This window comes from Taudactylus pleione, unplaced genomic scaffold (genome assembly GCF_031769625.1).
Source record: "Taudactylus pleione unplaced genomic scaffold, aTauple2 ptg000218l, whole genome shotgun sequence".
NCBI lineage: Eukaryota > Metazoa > Chordata > Amphibia > Anura > Myobatrachidae > Taudactylus > Taudactylus pleione.
The window spans coordinates 7,882,830-7,898,150 of NW_028284620.1; the positions used below are offsets into that span (position 1 = coordinate 7,882,830).

The window sequence follows — 15,321 nt, forward strand, 5'->3', positions numbered from 1 at the left end:
AAATTCACCATTTGAACAGTCATCTGATCTTGAATGTGCTTATTGGAACACAACCTTTATTTTAGCTTTTTCCTTTGCTAGGAGGGTTTCTAAAATTGTGAGGTTTTTTTTCTTGCAAAGCTCCCTCTATTATTTTTCATAATGACAGACTGGTTCTGAGGATAAAGTCCTCTTTTCAACTAATAGTGGTATCTAAAGTCAATTTGAACAAGTAATAAAGTTGTTTCAAAATGATCTTCTAAGGTAGGGGTAGTGATATTTGAAACATTGAGGCTTTAATGTTTCTATATCTGCATTCTCTTAACACATAAATGAATGAGATTGAAAAAGATGTTATTCTGTGTGCTGTTTACACTTGTATAGTCTGCTAACAGTATGTAGGGTTAGGCATGCCTTTGTGATCAAATCTGACATATCACCAAGTAGTTTTTATTTTGGTAAGAAGTTGGATTTAAAAATGACTCCCGTTTTAATATGCCAGATTGTGCTGACACATGTCCTTCTCATGCTGAAGAGGAGAGTTATACATAAAAGATTTCTCTGGTATTATTGTGGCAGGTTTATCAAAAGCAGAAACACAGGCTTTAACAAACTACGGTAGTGGTGAAGATGAGAACGAGGAGGAGGAGAATGAGGAGTTTGAGACGGGGCTTGTAGATGTGCAGACCTCACTGGAAGCTAGCACAGAAACTGCTGATGCCACTGAGAAGGACCAGGTAAGGTATTTGATACATGCTGGTAGTGCTTTCATAGTTTCATAGTCTTGCAGTGTATAATTTATTTTCATTTATTCTTCAGATTTTGAATAACACTCTAAAGGACGCAACAATATGTGAAAAAACAGCATTGGTGACTCGACAGGATGCAGGTAATTCCTCTACGTCTTTTAAAGAGCTTAAACGTGATTTCGGCTTCATTGTTAATACATTTTCCAAATTCCCTCCCCTCATACACGTTATGGGTAGGGGAAGGGATTTACTTAACCTTGAGTGGAAAAACAGCATTGTTTTCCATTACCCTCCTAATTTAAGTCATATTTATGCCTGAAGTCAGGATATATGAGCCAAACTCTGGAAACCCCTCATGAGTGAATATGTTAAGAGATTTTAAGATTTGTTAATGTTTTAAGTATGGTAAGCATGATATCTACAGATTATTGATGTAGTTAACCCCATAATCTAAAAACGTGATTAACGGTGGAATCTAGAAATGAACGGATGTAAAAAAAAATGTATTCCAAAATCAATTCTTAAGGTTTTTTTCTCCACAGGGAGACATTGGGGTGTAGGTGGGACCTGGAGAACCAGACACCAACAGCAAAGCTTTTCAATCCCAGGATGCTCTGGTCCTTCCCTCTATACCCCGCCCACAGCCTGAGGGCACTTCAGTTTTGTTGGTGTCCTGCAGGAGCTGGCCACCATAATAACAGGGAGCTGCTTTAAGCAGCCCAAGCTTTTATTTTATGATTTAATTTATTTTCCATTTTTACTATAACGGGCGAGCAGCACCAGACTGTCCTATGGGTGCCTGTGCTGCCGCCCCATCACCCCCTCCTCGGCACCGTGACACCCAGCCTGTGCTAGGTGCTCCTGGCGGGGCTCCGAGGGGGACTAGCTAGCAGGCTCCCCGGACCCCAGACTGCAGTCCGGATTTCAGGGGACCGTTAAGGCGGGGACCAGCAATTTTGCGCAGTCTTACCTCTGGTCTCAGGAGACAGACCGGAGGTGCTGATGTGAACACTGGTGCGTCCACGATTCCACTAGACCACCGGGCTATATAATACACTGGCGCAGGGCATATGTAGAGGCCAGGGTGGTCAACGTCCGCAATGGGAGAAGGTGCTCTCCCTCCCTGCAGCTCCTTCCCCAGTCCAGGGCGCCATTCCACTGTGGTCCTGGTGTTCCCTGGATTTCTCTTCTCTCACCCTTCGGCCCCTCAGAGACGCGGAGCAGCCATTTTATGCAAGTAAGTCTCTGGGAACGCTGGGTCCAGTTTCCCTGTATACCTCTCCCACGTGCCAGGTCATACAGCGCTATATCCTACCAGCCACTGCTGTCTGTGTAGTTGATTTTAGTACCCATTGCAGACATGTAATGTTTTTCTGTGTTTGTATGTGACTTATGCTAGCGCTAATCCCTACTTTCTATACTGTCAGCTTATACCTTTCCCTTTATTCTACTATACCCTGACCTACTAAGCTATAAGGGGGTTCATTGTCCTCGAATCTCTCATATAATTGTGAGGGCTATCACATACTATATAGCACGGTTGCATACTACACTGTGCCATATAATACATACTGCAGGGTGTTCACTGCACTTTATCATACTGTATATTTTATTAGTATTGTGGCTATGTCTGTCAGAGGAAAGAATAACAAGCAGCCTGATACTGCTGCTCCTAATCTGGTCTCTTGTAAATCCTGCTCAGTGGGCTTAGCCACAGAGGACCTCATTCAGGAGGGACTTTGTACTAATTGTTACAGAGCCCCAGGCCTCGCAGCCCCGGTGTCTCTCCCTCAGGACCCACCCTGGGCTGCCTTTTCACAGATGCTGGCAAAACTTGTGGACCACATAGCAGTCCCCGTGGTAGCTCCCCCTGTGGGATGGCCACAGCAGGTACTCCCTGCAAATCCTTTGCCTAATACCGCAGTACAGAGTTTGCCTAATACCTCTACGGTTTTTCAGCAAATGCTACAAAAAGAAAAGTCTTTACCTACTAAGCCTACTATATGTGCTGTATTTTCTTCCCAGTCCACACAGTTATGCGATTCTGATATATCATCTGGGGAGGCGGAAGACGCAGACTTCTCTTTCTCCGTCTCAGGGGAATAGGAGCCACCCTCTGAACTAAATATACCTGCTCTTGTGAGAGCTGTTAAAACTATTTTACAAATAGAAGAGGATAAACCCACTCCTAAGAAAAAATATGCACTTTTTAAAAGACAAAAAGTAGTTTTACCAGAGTTTCATCACTCTGACCAGCTATCTGATCGCATGAGTGAAGCATGGAATATGTCCGGTAAAAGGTTTCAAATTCCAAAACGGTTCAGTTCCTTTTACCCTTTCCAGCTACTAATTGTACTAATGGGAAGTTGCCCCAGCAGTGGATTCTCATGTAACATGTTTGGTTAAAAATGCCACCATACCCATCCATACCGCAACCTCCTTGAAGGAGACTACAGATAGACAGACATATAGAAGCTTGTTATAAATCCATATACTCTCTTACAGGAGCTATTACTCGTCCTGCTAGGGCTACAGCCTGGGTGGCAAAAGCGATTGAGAGTTCAGCAGAGGCCCTAGTGGAGACCTTTCCCCCTGATGCTTAGATGGAATAGCTGTCCTACATATCTCACATTGGAGATGCGGCTTCCTACTTAGGTGAAGCAGCTATGGATGTGACTCTCCTGGCCTCCAGGATATCTGCCATTTCGGTAGTGGCCCGCCGTATAGTTTGGCTACCTTCCTGGAAAGCAGATTTAGACTCAAAACAGGCTCTGGAGTCTCTGCCTTAATCTGGAGACATCCTATTTGGTCCAGAATTAGATAAAATTGTTACTACTTTGGCAGCTCCAAGATGGCGTTCCTGCCCTCTGCATATAATACAAAGCCTCGGACGTCATCCTTTTGTTTCTTTCGCTCTCAAAGAAAAGCCACAGGTCAGTCCTTTCCACAACCGCAGACATCAGCCAAGGCCTCCAAGCCTAGGGCCAAACAGGCCTGGACTACTAGACGTCCACCTGCCAAGTCTGAGGACAAGCCTACAGCCTGACGGGGCGGGCCTCTCCCTGGGGGTTCCCAGAGTGGGAGGCCGACTGCAATTCGCCCAGGTTTGGCATCATACCACTTCAGATGCCTGGGTAAAGAAAGTGGTCTCCCACGGATGCACCTTCTCATTCCTGAGGCAACCCCCCCCCACAGCAGTTATTTTGCACAGGACCTCCATCGGACCCAACCAAGGCCCTGCAGCTCCGAAAAACTTCATTCAGTCTTTACTGAATTTAGGAGTAATAATTCGGGTCCCCTCCTCACAATGGGGCAAGGGCTATTACTCTACCCTTTTCTTAGTTCAGAAGCCCAATGGGTCTCATCGGCCTATCCTCAAATCTCTGTACAAGTTTATCAGGGCGCCCAGGTTTTGTATGGAAACCTTCCATTCCATTATCCTAGCTATGGAGCCTGGGGATTTTATAGTATCTCTAGACATTCAGGACGCGTACCTATAGCGCCTTTTCATCAACCATTTCTCCAGTTTGCTATACTACAGCAACATTACCAATTTCAGTCTCTGCCGTTCGGCCTTTTCCACGTCCCCCCAGGTGTTTACCAAGATCATGGCAGTTATGGCAGCCTCTCTTCGTTGTCAAGGGATCAGACTGCTACCATACTTGGACCAGCTCCCCAGAGACTCTTCACCGCCATCTACAGGTAACCATTGCATTTCTTCAAATGCACGGTTGGATGATCAACTGGAAAAAATCTTTCCGAATACCCTCTCAAAGAATGGTACATTTGGGAACCCTCCTGGACTCTCAAGTTCAGAGAATCTTAATAACGGCGGACAAGATTTCAGCAATCCAGCACAGATTGCGCAGACTGCTCCACGATCGCCAAGTGTCAATTCACTCTGTAATGCAGGCCTTGGCATCAATGGTGTCCACCTTCGCCCAGTTTCACTCCAGGCTTCTACAACACCTGATTTTCTCCATGTGGTTCTGGCTACTCGATCTGCTCAAATCTCAGATGATGAGCCTCCCCCCAGAGGTTCGCCTGTCCCTAGCCTGGTGGCTATAGACTTCCCATTTGAATAAAGGTTGTCCCTTTTGGATCCCGGACTGGGCTAGCCTCCGAGGGTTGGGAGCAGTAAGTGGCCAGCACTTCTTCCAGGGCCGATGGTCCCCAGTCGAGACAGTGTCACCAATCAACATCCTGGAACTTCGAGCCATCTACAGAGCTTTCTGGCTCAGAATATTCTGAAAAACAGGCCAGTACAAGTACAGTTCGACAACGCCACGGCTGTGGCCTACCTCAATCACCAAGGAGGCACTCAAAGTCAGTCAGCAGTGAAAGAAGTGTCCTGCATTCTCACATGGGTTGAACGCAACCTCCCAGCCATCTCCGCAGTGTTCATCTCAGGGATTCTCAATTGGTAAGTGGATTTCCTCAGCCGTCATGACGTGCATGCAGGAAAATGGTCTTTACATCCAGAAGTCTTTCAACTTCTAGTGGACAAATGGAGTTTTCCGGAAGTGGATCTCATGGCCTCAAGACACAACAACAAACGTCCAATTTATGGAGCCAGAACACAGGACCCCGACACAGCCTTCATAGACGCATTGTCAGTGAAATGGAAAATTCAGACAGGAGGTGGTGCTGTCCTGTTCATTGCTGCTGCTTGGCCCAGACATCATTGGTACTCTGAACTTCAAAGGCTCTTCATAGACGTTCCTCTTCAACTTCCTCTACGAGTAGACCTGTTGTCTCAGGGTCCATGTTTACATCCGGTACTAGCCCGTCTGGCTTTAATGGTTTGGCTCTTGAGACATCCCTCCTAACGGCTATGGGTTTCTCCAGCTCTGTGGTCCAGACCATGCTCAGAGTATGTAAACCGGCCTCAGCCAGGATTTACCACAGAATATAGCATACATATTTCCAATGGTGTGCTCCAAGAAACTATGACTCTCAAGTCTTTAAGGTTTCTCAAATTCTTGCCTTTCCTCAGGCTGGACGGGATCTAGGCCTCTGCCTAGCATCTCTGAAAGTGCAGGTTTCTGCTTTGTCTATCTGGTTTCAGTGCAGAATTGCTACTATACCAGATGTTCACACCTTCATGCAAGGTGTTATACAACCTCCCTTTGTCCCTCTTGTGGCTCCATGGGATTTGTCAGTGGTGCTCTAAGCACTTCAGGAACCTCTATTGGAACCCTTGCAATCAGTGGATATCAAGTAGCTCACTGTGAAGACTGTTTCTTCTGGCTATAGCATCTGCCCATAGGGTATGTGATTTAGGGGCGCTTTCATGTCTCTTCCCCTATTTAATATTTCATTAGGACAGGGCTGTTCTGTGTACACACCCCAAGGTGGTTTCTCACTTCCACCTGAATGAGGAAATTGTGGTTCTGGCATTTAATTCACCAGACCTCTCAGCTTCATTGGATGTGGTCTGTGCTCTGAAGATCTACTTCTATCAGGAAATCGGACTCCTTCTTTGTCCTATATGGATTCCACAAGAAGGGATGGCCAGCTAACAGACTCTGGCCAGATGGATTTGCATGACTGTCTCACAGACTTACACGCAGACTGGCCTTCCTGTGCCGGCTTCAGTATCTGCTCATTCTATTCTTTCTGTAGGTCCCTCGTGGGCAGCTCGGCGTGGCGCCTCAGCTGTCCACACCTTTCTTAGGTTTTATGCCTTTGATACATTTGCCTCTCAGGATGCTTCCTTCGGGCGTAGGGTTTTCCTCTCAGCTCATGAGCGTTCCTGCCATTGAACAGCTGCTTTGGGACATCCCCAATGGCTCCCTGTGGAGCCCTATGGACCCTGAAGAAGAAAAGGACAGTTATGGTAAAACTTACCTTCGTTAATTCTTTCTCCGAAGTCCATAAGGTCCACAGGGCACCCGCCCTGATGTTCCTATCTTATATGGGTTTCTTCTTCTGGTCACTTGTTTCCGTCTCTGTGCGATTCGTCAGTGTATCAGTTTTCCTTCTCTCCTATCCTGCTCCTGCCTTGGGCTTGTTAACAACACTAAAGTAGTCTCAGGCTGTGGGCGGGGTATAGGGGGAAGGACCGGAGCATCTTGAGATTAAAAAGCATTGCTGTTGGTGACCGCTCCTGCAGGTCCCACCTACACCCCAATGTCTCCCTATGGACTTCGAAGAAAGAGAGTTAACCAAGATAAGTTTTACCATAAAAAAAATAAATTATATTTATATATATATATATATATATATATATATTAAACACACTGAACTTGTTTGTTGGGTGATTGCATTATTTGTGTTTGATCAGTATTGTATGTTGATATCCCACTCCAGGAAAACCACAGACGGAAGAAGAAGAGCAGGGAAGTTCACTTGCTAATTCTTCATCTGACAATATATCTGCTCAGCTACTTTTAAATAAAGAAAGTGACATGTCTGCTTCAGTGGATGCTGACACCAAACCATCTCTGACATCAGCAGAGAGCTCTGGACCTGGCAGCCCAGCCTCTGATTCCCCTGTTTTAGTTAATGAATATGTAAGTAATTGCTAATTCTTAATTAAAGCATATTTTAAAAAAAAATGCCTACTACTATCACTTTCTTTTACTATTTTTTTTTTTTTTAATGTCAATGTAGCATTGTTTATGTATATGAATCATGTAGGCATTCCCACTTGAGCTTGTCCTTATACACAACATATATTATTATTCAGTAATGTGTTAGTTTGTTCTATGCTATCCACAAGCACCAACTAAAACTGACTCAACTGATTGGGGCTGCTTCAGAGTTGGGCGCAAAGGAAAAAAAGTAAAATAGGGTGCACACCATACGATGGTGCAACCCAGCAATATGGCGAGTGCAGTGTACACACTGCACAATCTGACATATGATGGCACAATGTATCGTTATATGCTGCATGTAACTACACCACACCAGGGCTGGATTAAGGCTTGCAGGGGCCCTGGGGCAACTAAGTTGTGGGAGCCCCCACCAAGCCACACTGAGCCTAACCTCCCTCCCCCTCCACACGAAGCCTACCCCTCCAGATTACTTACCTTCTGGCTCTGTGTTGTGAAAGCAGCAGCACATACATACATACCGACACACACACACACACAAATAAATATATATATATATATATATATATATACACACACACACACACACATGAACACACATACATACACATATACTCATACATACATACACATGTATAAACAATAAAACAGTACACATACTTACATTTTATGACGCTGCTGTTCACTTAATTAGGCTCCGCCCCCTTGCGCCGAAATCCTGTGATTCGTGGTTCATATATCGGGCGGGGCTTGATGTATTGGCTCCGCCCCCACTTCGGCCAAGATAGCAGGGGAAATTGCTTTCATCAGCTTGCTGTGCTCTAGTGGTGGGGACCCCTCTGTGTGTGGGGGCCCAGGGCTGACCGCCCCTGTCGCCCCCCCCCCCCCCCCCCCTCCTTAATCTGGCCATACACCACATCGTTCATTGAATTGTCCTATCTGACGTGCAGCACAGCAAATGGGACTATTCAGGGAATGATGGATTGGGCATACACATTATTTTACGATTTGTACGATACATAGTTCAGATCCACGTTGGAACAGTATATCGTATGGCGTGTACCCAGCTTAACTTTGCCCCTGAACAAATCATGTGGCAAATATTGCATGAAAGCTAAATACTGGCCGCTTTTGCATGTAGGCCACAAATGCTGGATGGCTTAATTTTTACACTGCAAATTAGATTTAAGCTAGGACACACCCCTCCCTAAATCTAGCTGCACAATTTAAATCTGCCCCATCCCCCCTCTGCAGTGCTTCATAGTTTTGCCAAGGTGCAAAGTTGAAGTAGGTCCACACTGTCCATTATAATTTTTTTTACGAGCCGAAAAACGGGGCGATTTTCTTGATTTTCTTGAATGTGGAGATTAAAATCTCCACATTAGAAGATAGATTTTTGGCCATATGTCCGCCCACAAGGAGGAGGATGTAGTCACAGGAAAACATAGGAAAGATGAGCAGATTATCAAGAATGCATACTGCTCGATACTGGGAGATTGAGGGCGAGATTTTCTGTCTTGGAATGCGTTTGTGGAATGTTTTTTAACCACTTTATTGGTGAAAAGCTCATGCTTACACACTATACGATACATCAGGCCGATCACCCAATTATTGATAAATCGGCCCAATAATTGTATAGTGTGTACCTTTTTTTTTTTTTTTTGCTGTGTTTCCAACTCTGAATCAGCTCCTGTTTGTGACTGTAATTAAGTTGAATGCAGAATATTAAATCTTTGTAAGGATTTTTACGATATGTTAGTCTAAGAGCCTTTTGTATTGGATCCTCAGCTACTACTTGTTCATTAAGTATCCAGTTTATTAGCCGATGAGATTATCAGAATTTTTACAGCTACTCAGTGTGCTGATCTTATGGAAGGCATTGACCGGAATATTTCTTTCTATGTGTGGACAGGGCAAGAGTCATGATATGAAGCAGGGAATGGAGGTGAGAAAGATGCCTCAGACTAAACATTTGCTGTTAGGGACTTAGGGCCTGCGCATGCGTATGGGTCGTCATGCGCCAACCAGTCATTGCGGTCGGAAATCGTGCACTCGCAAAACAGCGAGTGCCTGCTAATTTGAGTGACCGAATGAGGAGTTTGTGGGTGGTAACGGGAATGTGCTTGAAAACGGGGAGTGGAGATCCGAACGCAGGCGTGCCAAACGGTCAAAACAGGCGTTTAATGGGTGTGCATAATTAACAAAGCAGCGTCATCGACCACGTCACTTGGTTGTCTTTTAGCCTGAACTGCTCGCAGTGATTGCGGGAATTAAAACCTACCACAAGTTCTGCGAGCAGTTCAGACGCCTTTCGATGTACTCGATTAATCTAATAAATAGCGGAGATTATGTATGATGCGAACGGCCAGGGCGAGTCTTTACAAAATAGCGAGCGCATGTTTCGTTCGCTTGCTCAGGCATAGAGGCGTCAACAGACCGCAAAGAGCGAGCGCTCAATTTAAATAGCCGGCCCCTTTTTCTGAACGACCGTTCGCAAACAGCGTCCGGCTCTGAATCAGGCCCTTAGCTCCATCCACTATCTGAGAAGCGTTGCGAGGTCCCTGTCAAACTGATACTAGAAGTTTGTTCTGTCAATCACTCCTATATGAAATGAAGTTAATACAGTTAACTGGTTTTATTTTAGACTCCTAAGAAGCCTTACAAATCTGAATTTATTTCATGAAAGTTACATATCCGTTTCGAAGTGATTACTTTTTCCATAATAAAATACTTAGTCTATGGAGGCTTTGACAATCATAAACTGCATACTAAGATCAAAGTGAAAGATGTGTGTTGTGGATAGATATGGGTCAGCTCTCATTTATACTTTGCTTTTTGTCACCCTCAGTTTACAACAGGTATTCTCTCGATACAAGTTTATTAAAACAGACAAATAGGTTTTGTATTTTGTTGTTTAGAACTGGAGCTAATGTAAAACTTATGCTGGGCATACACGTACAGATAAAATGCCTGTCAGACCGACAGACATTTTATCTGACAGCCAGATATATAGTGGCCATACACTGTTAGATAACTCAATGTATGGGCCATGATATCTGCGCTACTCCCCGGGAACAGGAGAAATGTCCGTCCTTCGACCGTGACAGTGCATACACTACTTGATCAGAGCTACTTTCACTTATAAAATATTGCATTGAACAGTCATGCCTGACCAATTTGAAAATTTCAGATTGGTAATGCGCATACACTGTACAATTACCTGGTTGATTCGGCAATATTGGGCAGATCAGCCAGTGTATGCCTAGCATTAGTTACTTTTAAATGTGAAACTGCAGATATTCAAATCTCAAATACTGATGCACAGCAACTAGTGTTCTTTCTCCATGTTTGTAACCAATTTATGGGCAAGTCACTGATATGTGCACCGCTTATCTAACAGGAAACCGGTTCTGGAAATTTGAGTCAGAAATCTGATGAAGATGACTTTGTAAAAGTTGAAGATTTGCCTCTTACACTTACTATACCCAAGGTATTTATTTAATTGGTGTATAGCCAAGGAGGAAATATAATAAAGTTCCCTCACTGTACGAGTTACTGTTTCTGTTTCTTATCCCTAGGCAGATCTAAAGGCTGATATGGAAAAAGAGGAACTGAGAAATAATTTGTGTGATGAGATTCTGAATGGACAAGGAAATGTTGAGCTGGCAGGAGATGACTTGTCACTGAAAGAGCCTGGTGAGTTCTCTAGACTTTCTTTTGTCCGGTTATTACCCTTCCCATCTTGGCATCTACTACAGAACGCCTGTGGCACTTTTTTTGTTTGATAATCACATTTTTAAAACGTGTTGGATTCTATTTTTACTTTAAATTGCACATTATATTATAACTGGATAATGCTGGTCAATGTCTATTGCAATGTATTAAGCTGGTAAACTTGAATGAGTTTTCTCCACCTGGCCACAGTTAAGCATTCTATACCACATCTGTAAACTCCAATCAGATCAATGGACAACAACACCCTCTTTCATTAAGCCAGTCAGTTAATGGGGGAGATTTGTCAATCCTTGGAGAGAGAAAGTTTAGCGTTTGGAATTTTATAGACTGGGCTACATAATAGCTAGAAGCTGATTGGTTCTCCACTTGCTCTCAAACCTCTCCCCCAATATTTTATAACAAGTAATACATAGAAACAAGAATCCAAAGTCTGGTGCTGACCCGACAAAAACAATAGAGCTGTTAATTGCTAATAATTGTTAGTAGGTTCAACTGCTGCTTCAAATTCAAAATAGGTTATACAATACCTATCAATATAGAATACATCCGGAAAAAAATAGAAAAAAGAAGCGCTGTCCATACATTCAGTAAATAATTTAGCAGTTTTAAGAACACATTTAAAAACTACCATAAATAATTTGCATAAAACTATTTATTATTTTTAAAAACATATCCCCTAATGACCTAGATGGACCAGATATATGCAGTAATTGGGGTTCCAGAAGATGCTACATGCATCTACCCAAGACCATTAATCTTTAACCAATGCTTAAGACGTTCTGCAACAGAAAACATTAAACCTATCCACTGTATAACCAACCCAATATTATTCAGTAAATATAAATGAACCGTTTCAGATTGTAGCAGTATATTCCACTGATGTTATATAGTATCAGACCAGATTAACACAAGTATCACTGCAGATAGTAAAGTCACTATGCTAACGTTTAAAGCCTGCAGCACGGCAATGTCTCAGCAAGAGAAAAAACGCCAATCGCTTTCAGCAGGACATTTCTCCCGGATTTGCTTATTAGCAGACCAACAATATAACATGCACTTCTCTCAGAAAAATGTAAAGTCACTATATTAGTGCTTATTCATCCCTATATTTAGTAATGGGAGAGTAGAAATTGTTCATGTGATCAGCAGTGATAGATCTGAAATGGATAATGTGGTGCACTCACACATACCAGCACAATCCCATTCAGGGACGGTAAGTCCCATCAGCGCTGTTAGTGGCGTCCTTTTTTCAATCGATTCCAAGCCAATGTCGCTATTTAAAGTTGATCAGGCATAAAATATTTCAGCTGTTACAGGCAGTGTGATCACACTCATGGCTATTCATAATGTCGACGTGTCAGCATAGTGACCTTGCTATCTGCAGTGATACTAGTCAATGAACACATTATGTTAATCTGGTCTGTGACTATATAACATTAGTGGAATACACTGCTACAGTCTGAAACAGTTAATTTATATTTACTGAATAATATTGGGTTGGTTATACAGTGTACTGTTTTCTGTTGCAGAACGTCTTAAACATTGGTTAAGGATTAATGGTCTTAATGCATGTAACATCTTCTGGAACCCCAATTACTGCATATATCTGGCCCATCTAAGTCGTTATGGGATATGTATTTTAAACATATTTAATAGTTTTATGCAAATTATTTGCTAGCTTTTAAATGTCTTGTTAAAACTACTAAATTATTTACTGAATGGACAGCGCTTCTTTTTTCTATTTTTTTTCCTGAAGTAATACATAGTACAATTTGTGTTTTATAAAGACAAACTAAAATCAGTCACATGCAGGTGCGAATATATTGGATTTATTTTAATAGATCTGTTGGTTTGTTTTATTACAGAGAGTTTTGGATCTCATTCTGCATGAAATTAAAATACTGCAACATATGATTGGACCTGTTCAAGAGCTGGCGCAAACCGTAAAGCTGCACTATACCTTGTGAATTTGAAACTGTTATACAAAGTTTAATAAAATGTTCTTTTGGACACGACCATTTAGGCTCTGTTGAAAATACATAAAAATACATAAAAAATATGCCTATGGCAATTCTGTTCATGTAAGAAACCTACATTGTTCCAAGTCTAAGCACTGTTCTCTTTTCCTATCCTGATCTTTCTTTGTCTTTGTATGATTTTCTTTTTGTAAATTCAGAATTGTTAGATTGAAGTTCTAAATAAAGTTTTGGCTTGTCTCTAATTTGTAAGGTTTTTCTATTGCTAATGTTAAGTAGACATCAAACGAAGATTTTCTTTCCTAATTCACTTAGTTATTCATTCCACATTGAAGTAAGGTGACCTAATGCTTCCAGTAAAGTTGTTTAAATTTTACATAAAAAACAAACTCTTAAGAAGTTATACAAACGATTGTTAGTCAGATGAAATTTAATTACTAGAAAATATTTTGTTTAATTGATGTACAATTATTTTTACTCTCAATTGTGATGTGTGCTAATACAGAGGTAGCTGAAGCTTTATAGGAATGTTTACACCTAGTCCCTGGCATGCATTACATAGTTCTCTGGCAGATCCAAGGGCAATAAATGTGCAGAATTTACTAAAAGCAACAAAGATGATAAAGCAATTTATTAGTGAAGCTCAAATAATCCAAAAGCAGCAATCTCCTCTTAACCACTTAACTGGCCAGATGGGCTTTCTCTGAAGCGGTCACAACCGATGCCACCCCACACAAGTTTAATTATGAAATTATATATATATTAGTTAGAAAAGAACAACCACAAAGTGGCCTCTTCCGGTCTAGTCAAGCAGCAGCCTCCCTCGGAGTATCCAAGAATTGGGCTTTCCCATCTGCCAGCTGGGCTGGGAAGATCACATATTGCAGCTGAAGTTGTCATGGACTTCATATTATCTCTGTACTTTGTTTTTCGGCAGTCAGGGAAACGCTTGGAAAACCCTAGAGGCTGACAAGGTGGAGGACAGTATCTCTGTCTTTATAATGTGTTGTTATGGTTGTGTTATTTAAGTAATGAAGGACTGGTAAGTGGGAGTGCAATGAAACAAGTATCCTAGGAAGAGTATAAGGTGAACAACTGTATATTAACATTTAATATGCAACTATTTCTGGAGGTTTAATGTGCCGTTTGAGCTGAAATGTTAACGTTTAGAACAAGCAATATTTATGCCCCCCCAATCATTGCTGGATTTCCAAATGGATACGTGCCTACAGTGCATCCGAAAAGTATTCACAACGCTTTCCCACATTTTGTTATATTACAGCCTTATTCCAAAATGGAATAAATTAATTTTTGTCCTCAGAATTGTACACATAATACCCCATAATGACAACGTGTAAAAGGTTTTTCTTGAGATTTTTGCAAATTTAATTAAAAAAACCCCACTAAGAAATCACATGTACAAGTATTCACAGCCTTTGCCATGAAGCTCAAAATTTAGTTCAGGTGCATCCTATTTCCACTGATCATCCTTGAGATGTTTCTACATCTTAATTGGAGTCCACCTGTGGTAAATTCAGTCGTTTGGACATGATTTTGAAAGGCATAAACCTGTCTATATAATGTCCCACACTTGACAGTGCATATCAGAGCACAAACCAAGCATGAAGTACAAGGAATTGTCTGTAGATCTCCGAGTGGCATCCATCATCTGCAAATGGAAGAAGTTCGGAACCACCAGGACTCTTTCTAGAGTTGGCCAGCCGTCTAAACTGAGCGACCAGGGGAGAAGGGCGCTCGCTCTGAATCAGGGCCCTCCTCCATGAAAATGGAGCGGCCACCTGGCCGCTCGTATAGCTGTGGGTGACCACCCACAGCATATGCGAGCGGACAAAAAGATGGTCGCGATGGTCTTGACCATCGCGACTATCGGACTTGCGACGGAGACCCTGCGGTAGGGTCTCCCTGCCGCAAGCCCTGGAGTGATTTTGGCTCTATCAGAGCCAAAATCACTCCCACTGACATCACTAGTGATGTCAGTGGGGCCGGCTTCAGACTGTGGGAACGCCTCCGTCTGGCCAGCACGCCCATCAAAGGGGGTGTGCTGTCAATCAACAGCACGACCCCTTTGGTGCGAGACCCGGAGCGATGGAAAGCCCGTCGCTCCATGGGTCTCGCGCATGCACACGACGGAGCTCCCTCCGTCGTGCGCATGCGCAGTGGGGAACATCGACCCACTTGCGAGCGTACTGCCGCTCGCGAGTGGGTCTGAATGACCCCCCTAGTCAGCAAGGTGACCAAGAACCCGATAGTCACTCTGTCTGAGCTACAGCATTCGTCTGTGAAGAGAGGAGAACCTTCCAGAAG

At 42.9% G+C, this 15,321-nt stretch overlaps 1 protein-coding gene across 7 annotated transcripts in view; it reads left to right on the plus strand.

The window, feature by feature from the left end:
* The window catches only part of PCM1 (pericentriolar material 1), a 225,883-nt gene extending 212,642 nt beyond the window's left edge, over window positions 1–13,241 (plus strand). For all 7 annotated transcript variants that reach the window (XM_088478763.1, XM_088478762.1, XM_088478760.1 and 4 more), the window contains 6 exons: window positions 559–716; window positions 799–868; window positions 7,041–7,243; window positions 10,686–10,775; window positions 10,864–10,981; window positions 12,886–13,241. In XM_088478763.1, coding sequence (XP_088334889.1) covers window positions 559–716; window positions 799–868; window positions 7,041–7,243; window positions 10,686–10,775; window positions 10,864–10,981; window positions 12,886–12,911 — 665 coding nt within the window. In that variant the 3' untranslated portion in view covers window positions 12,912–13,241. The remainder of the gene's footprint in view (window positions 1–558; window positions 717–798; window positions 869–7,040; window positions 7,244–10,685; window positions 10,776–10,863; window positions 10,982–12,885) is intronic.
* The last annotated feature ends 2,080 nt before the right edge of the window (window positions 13,242–15,321 follow it).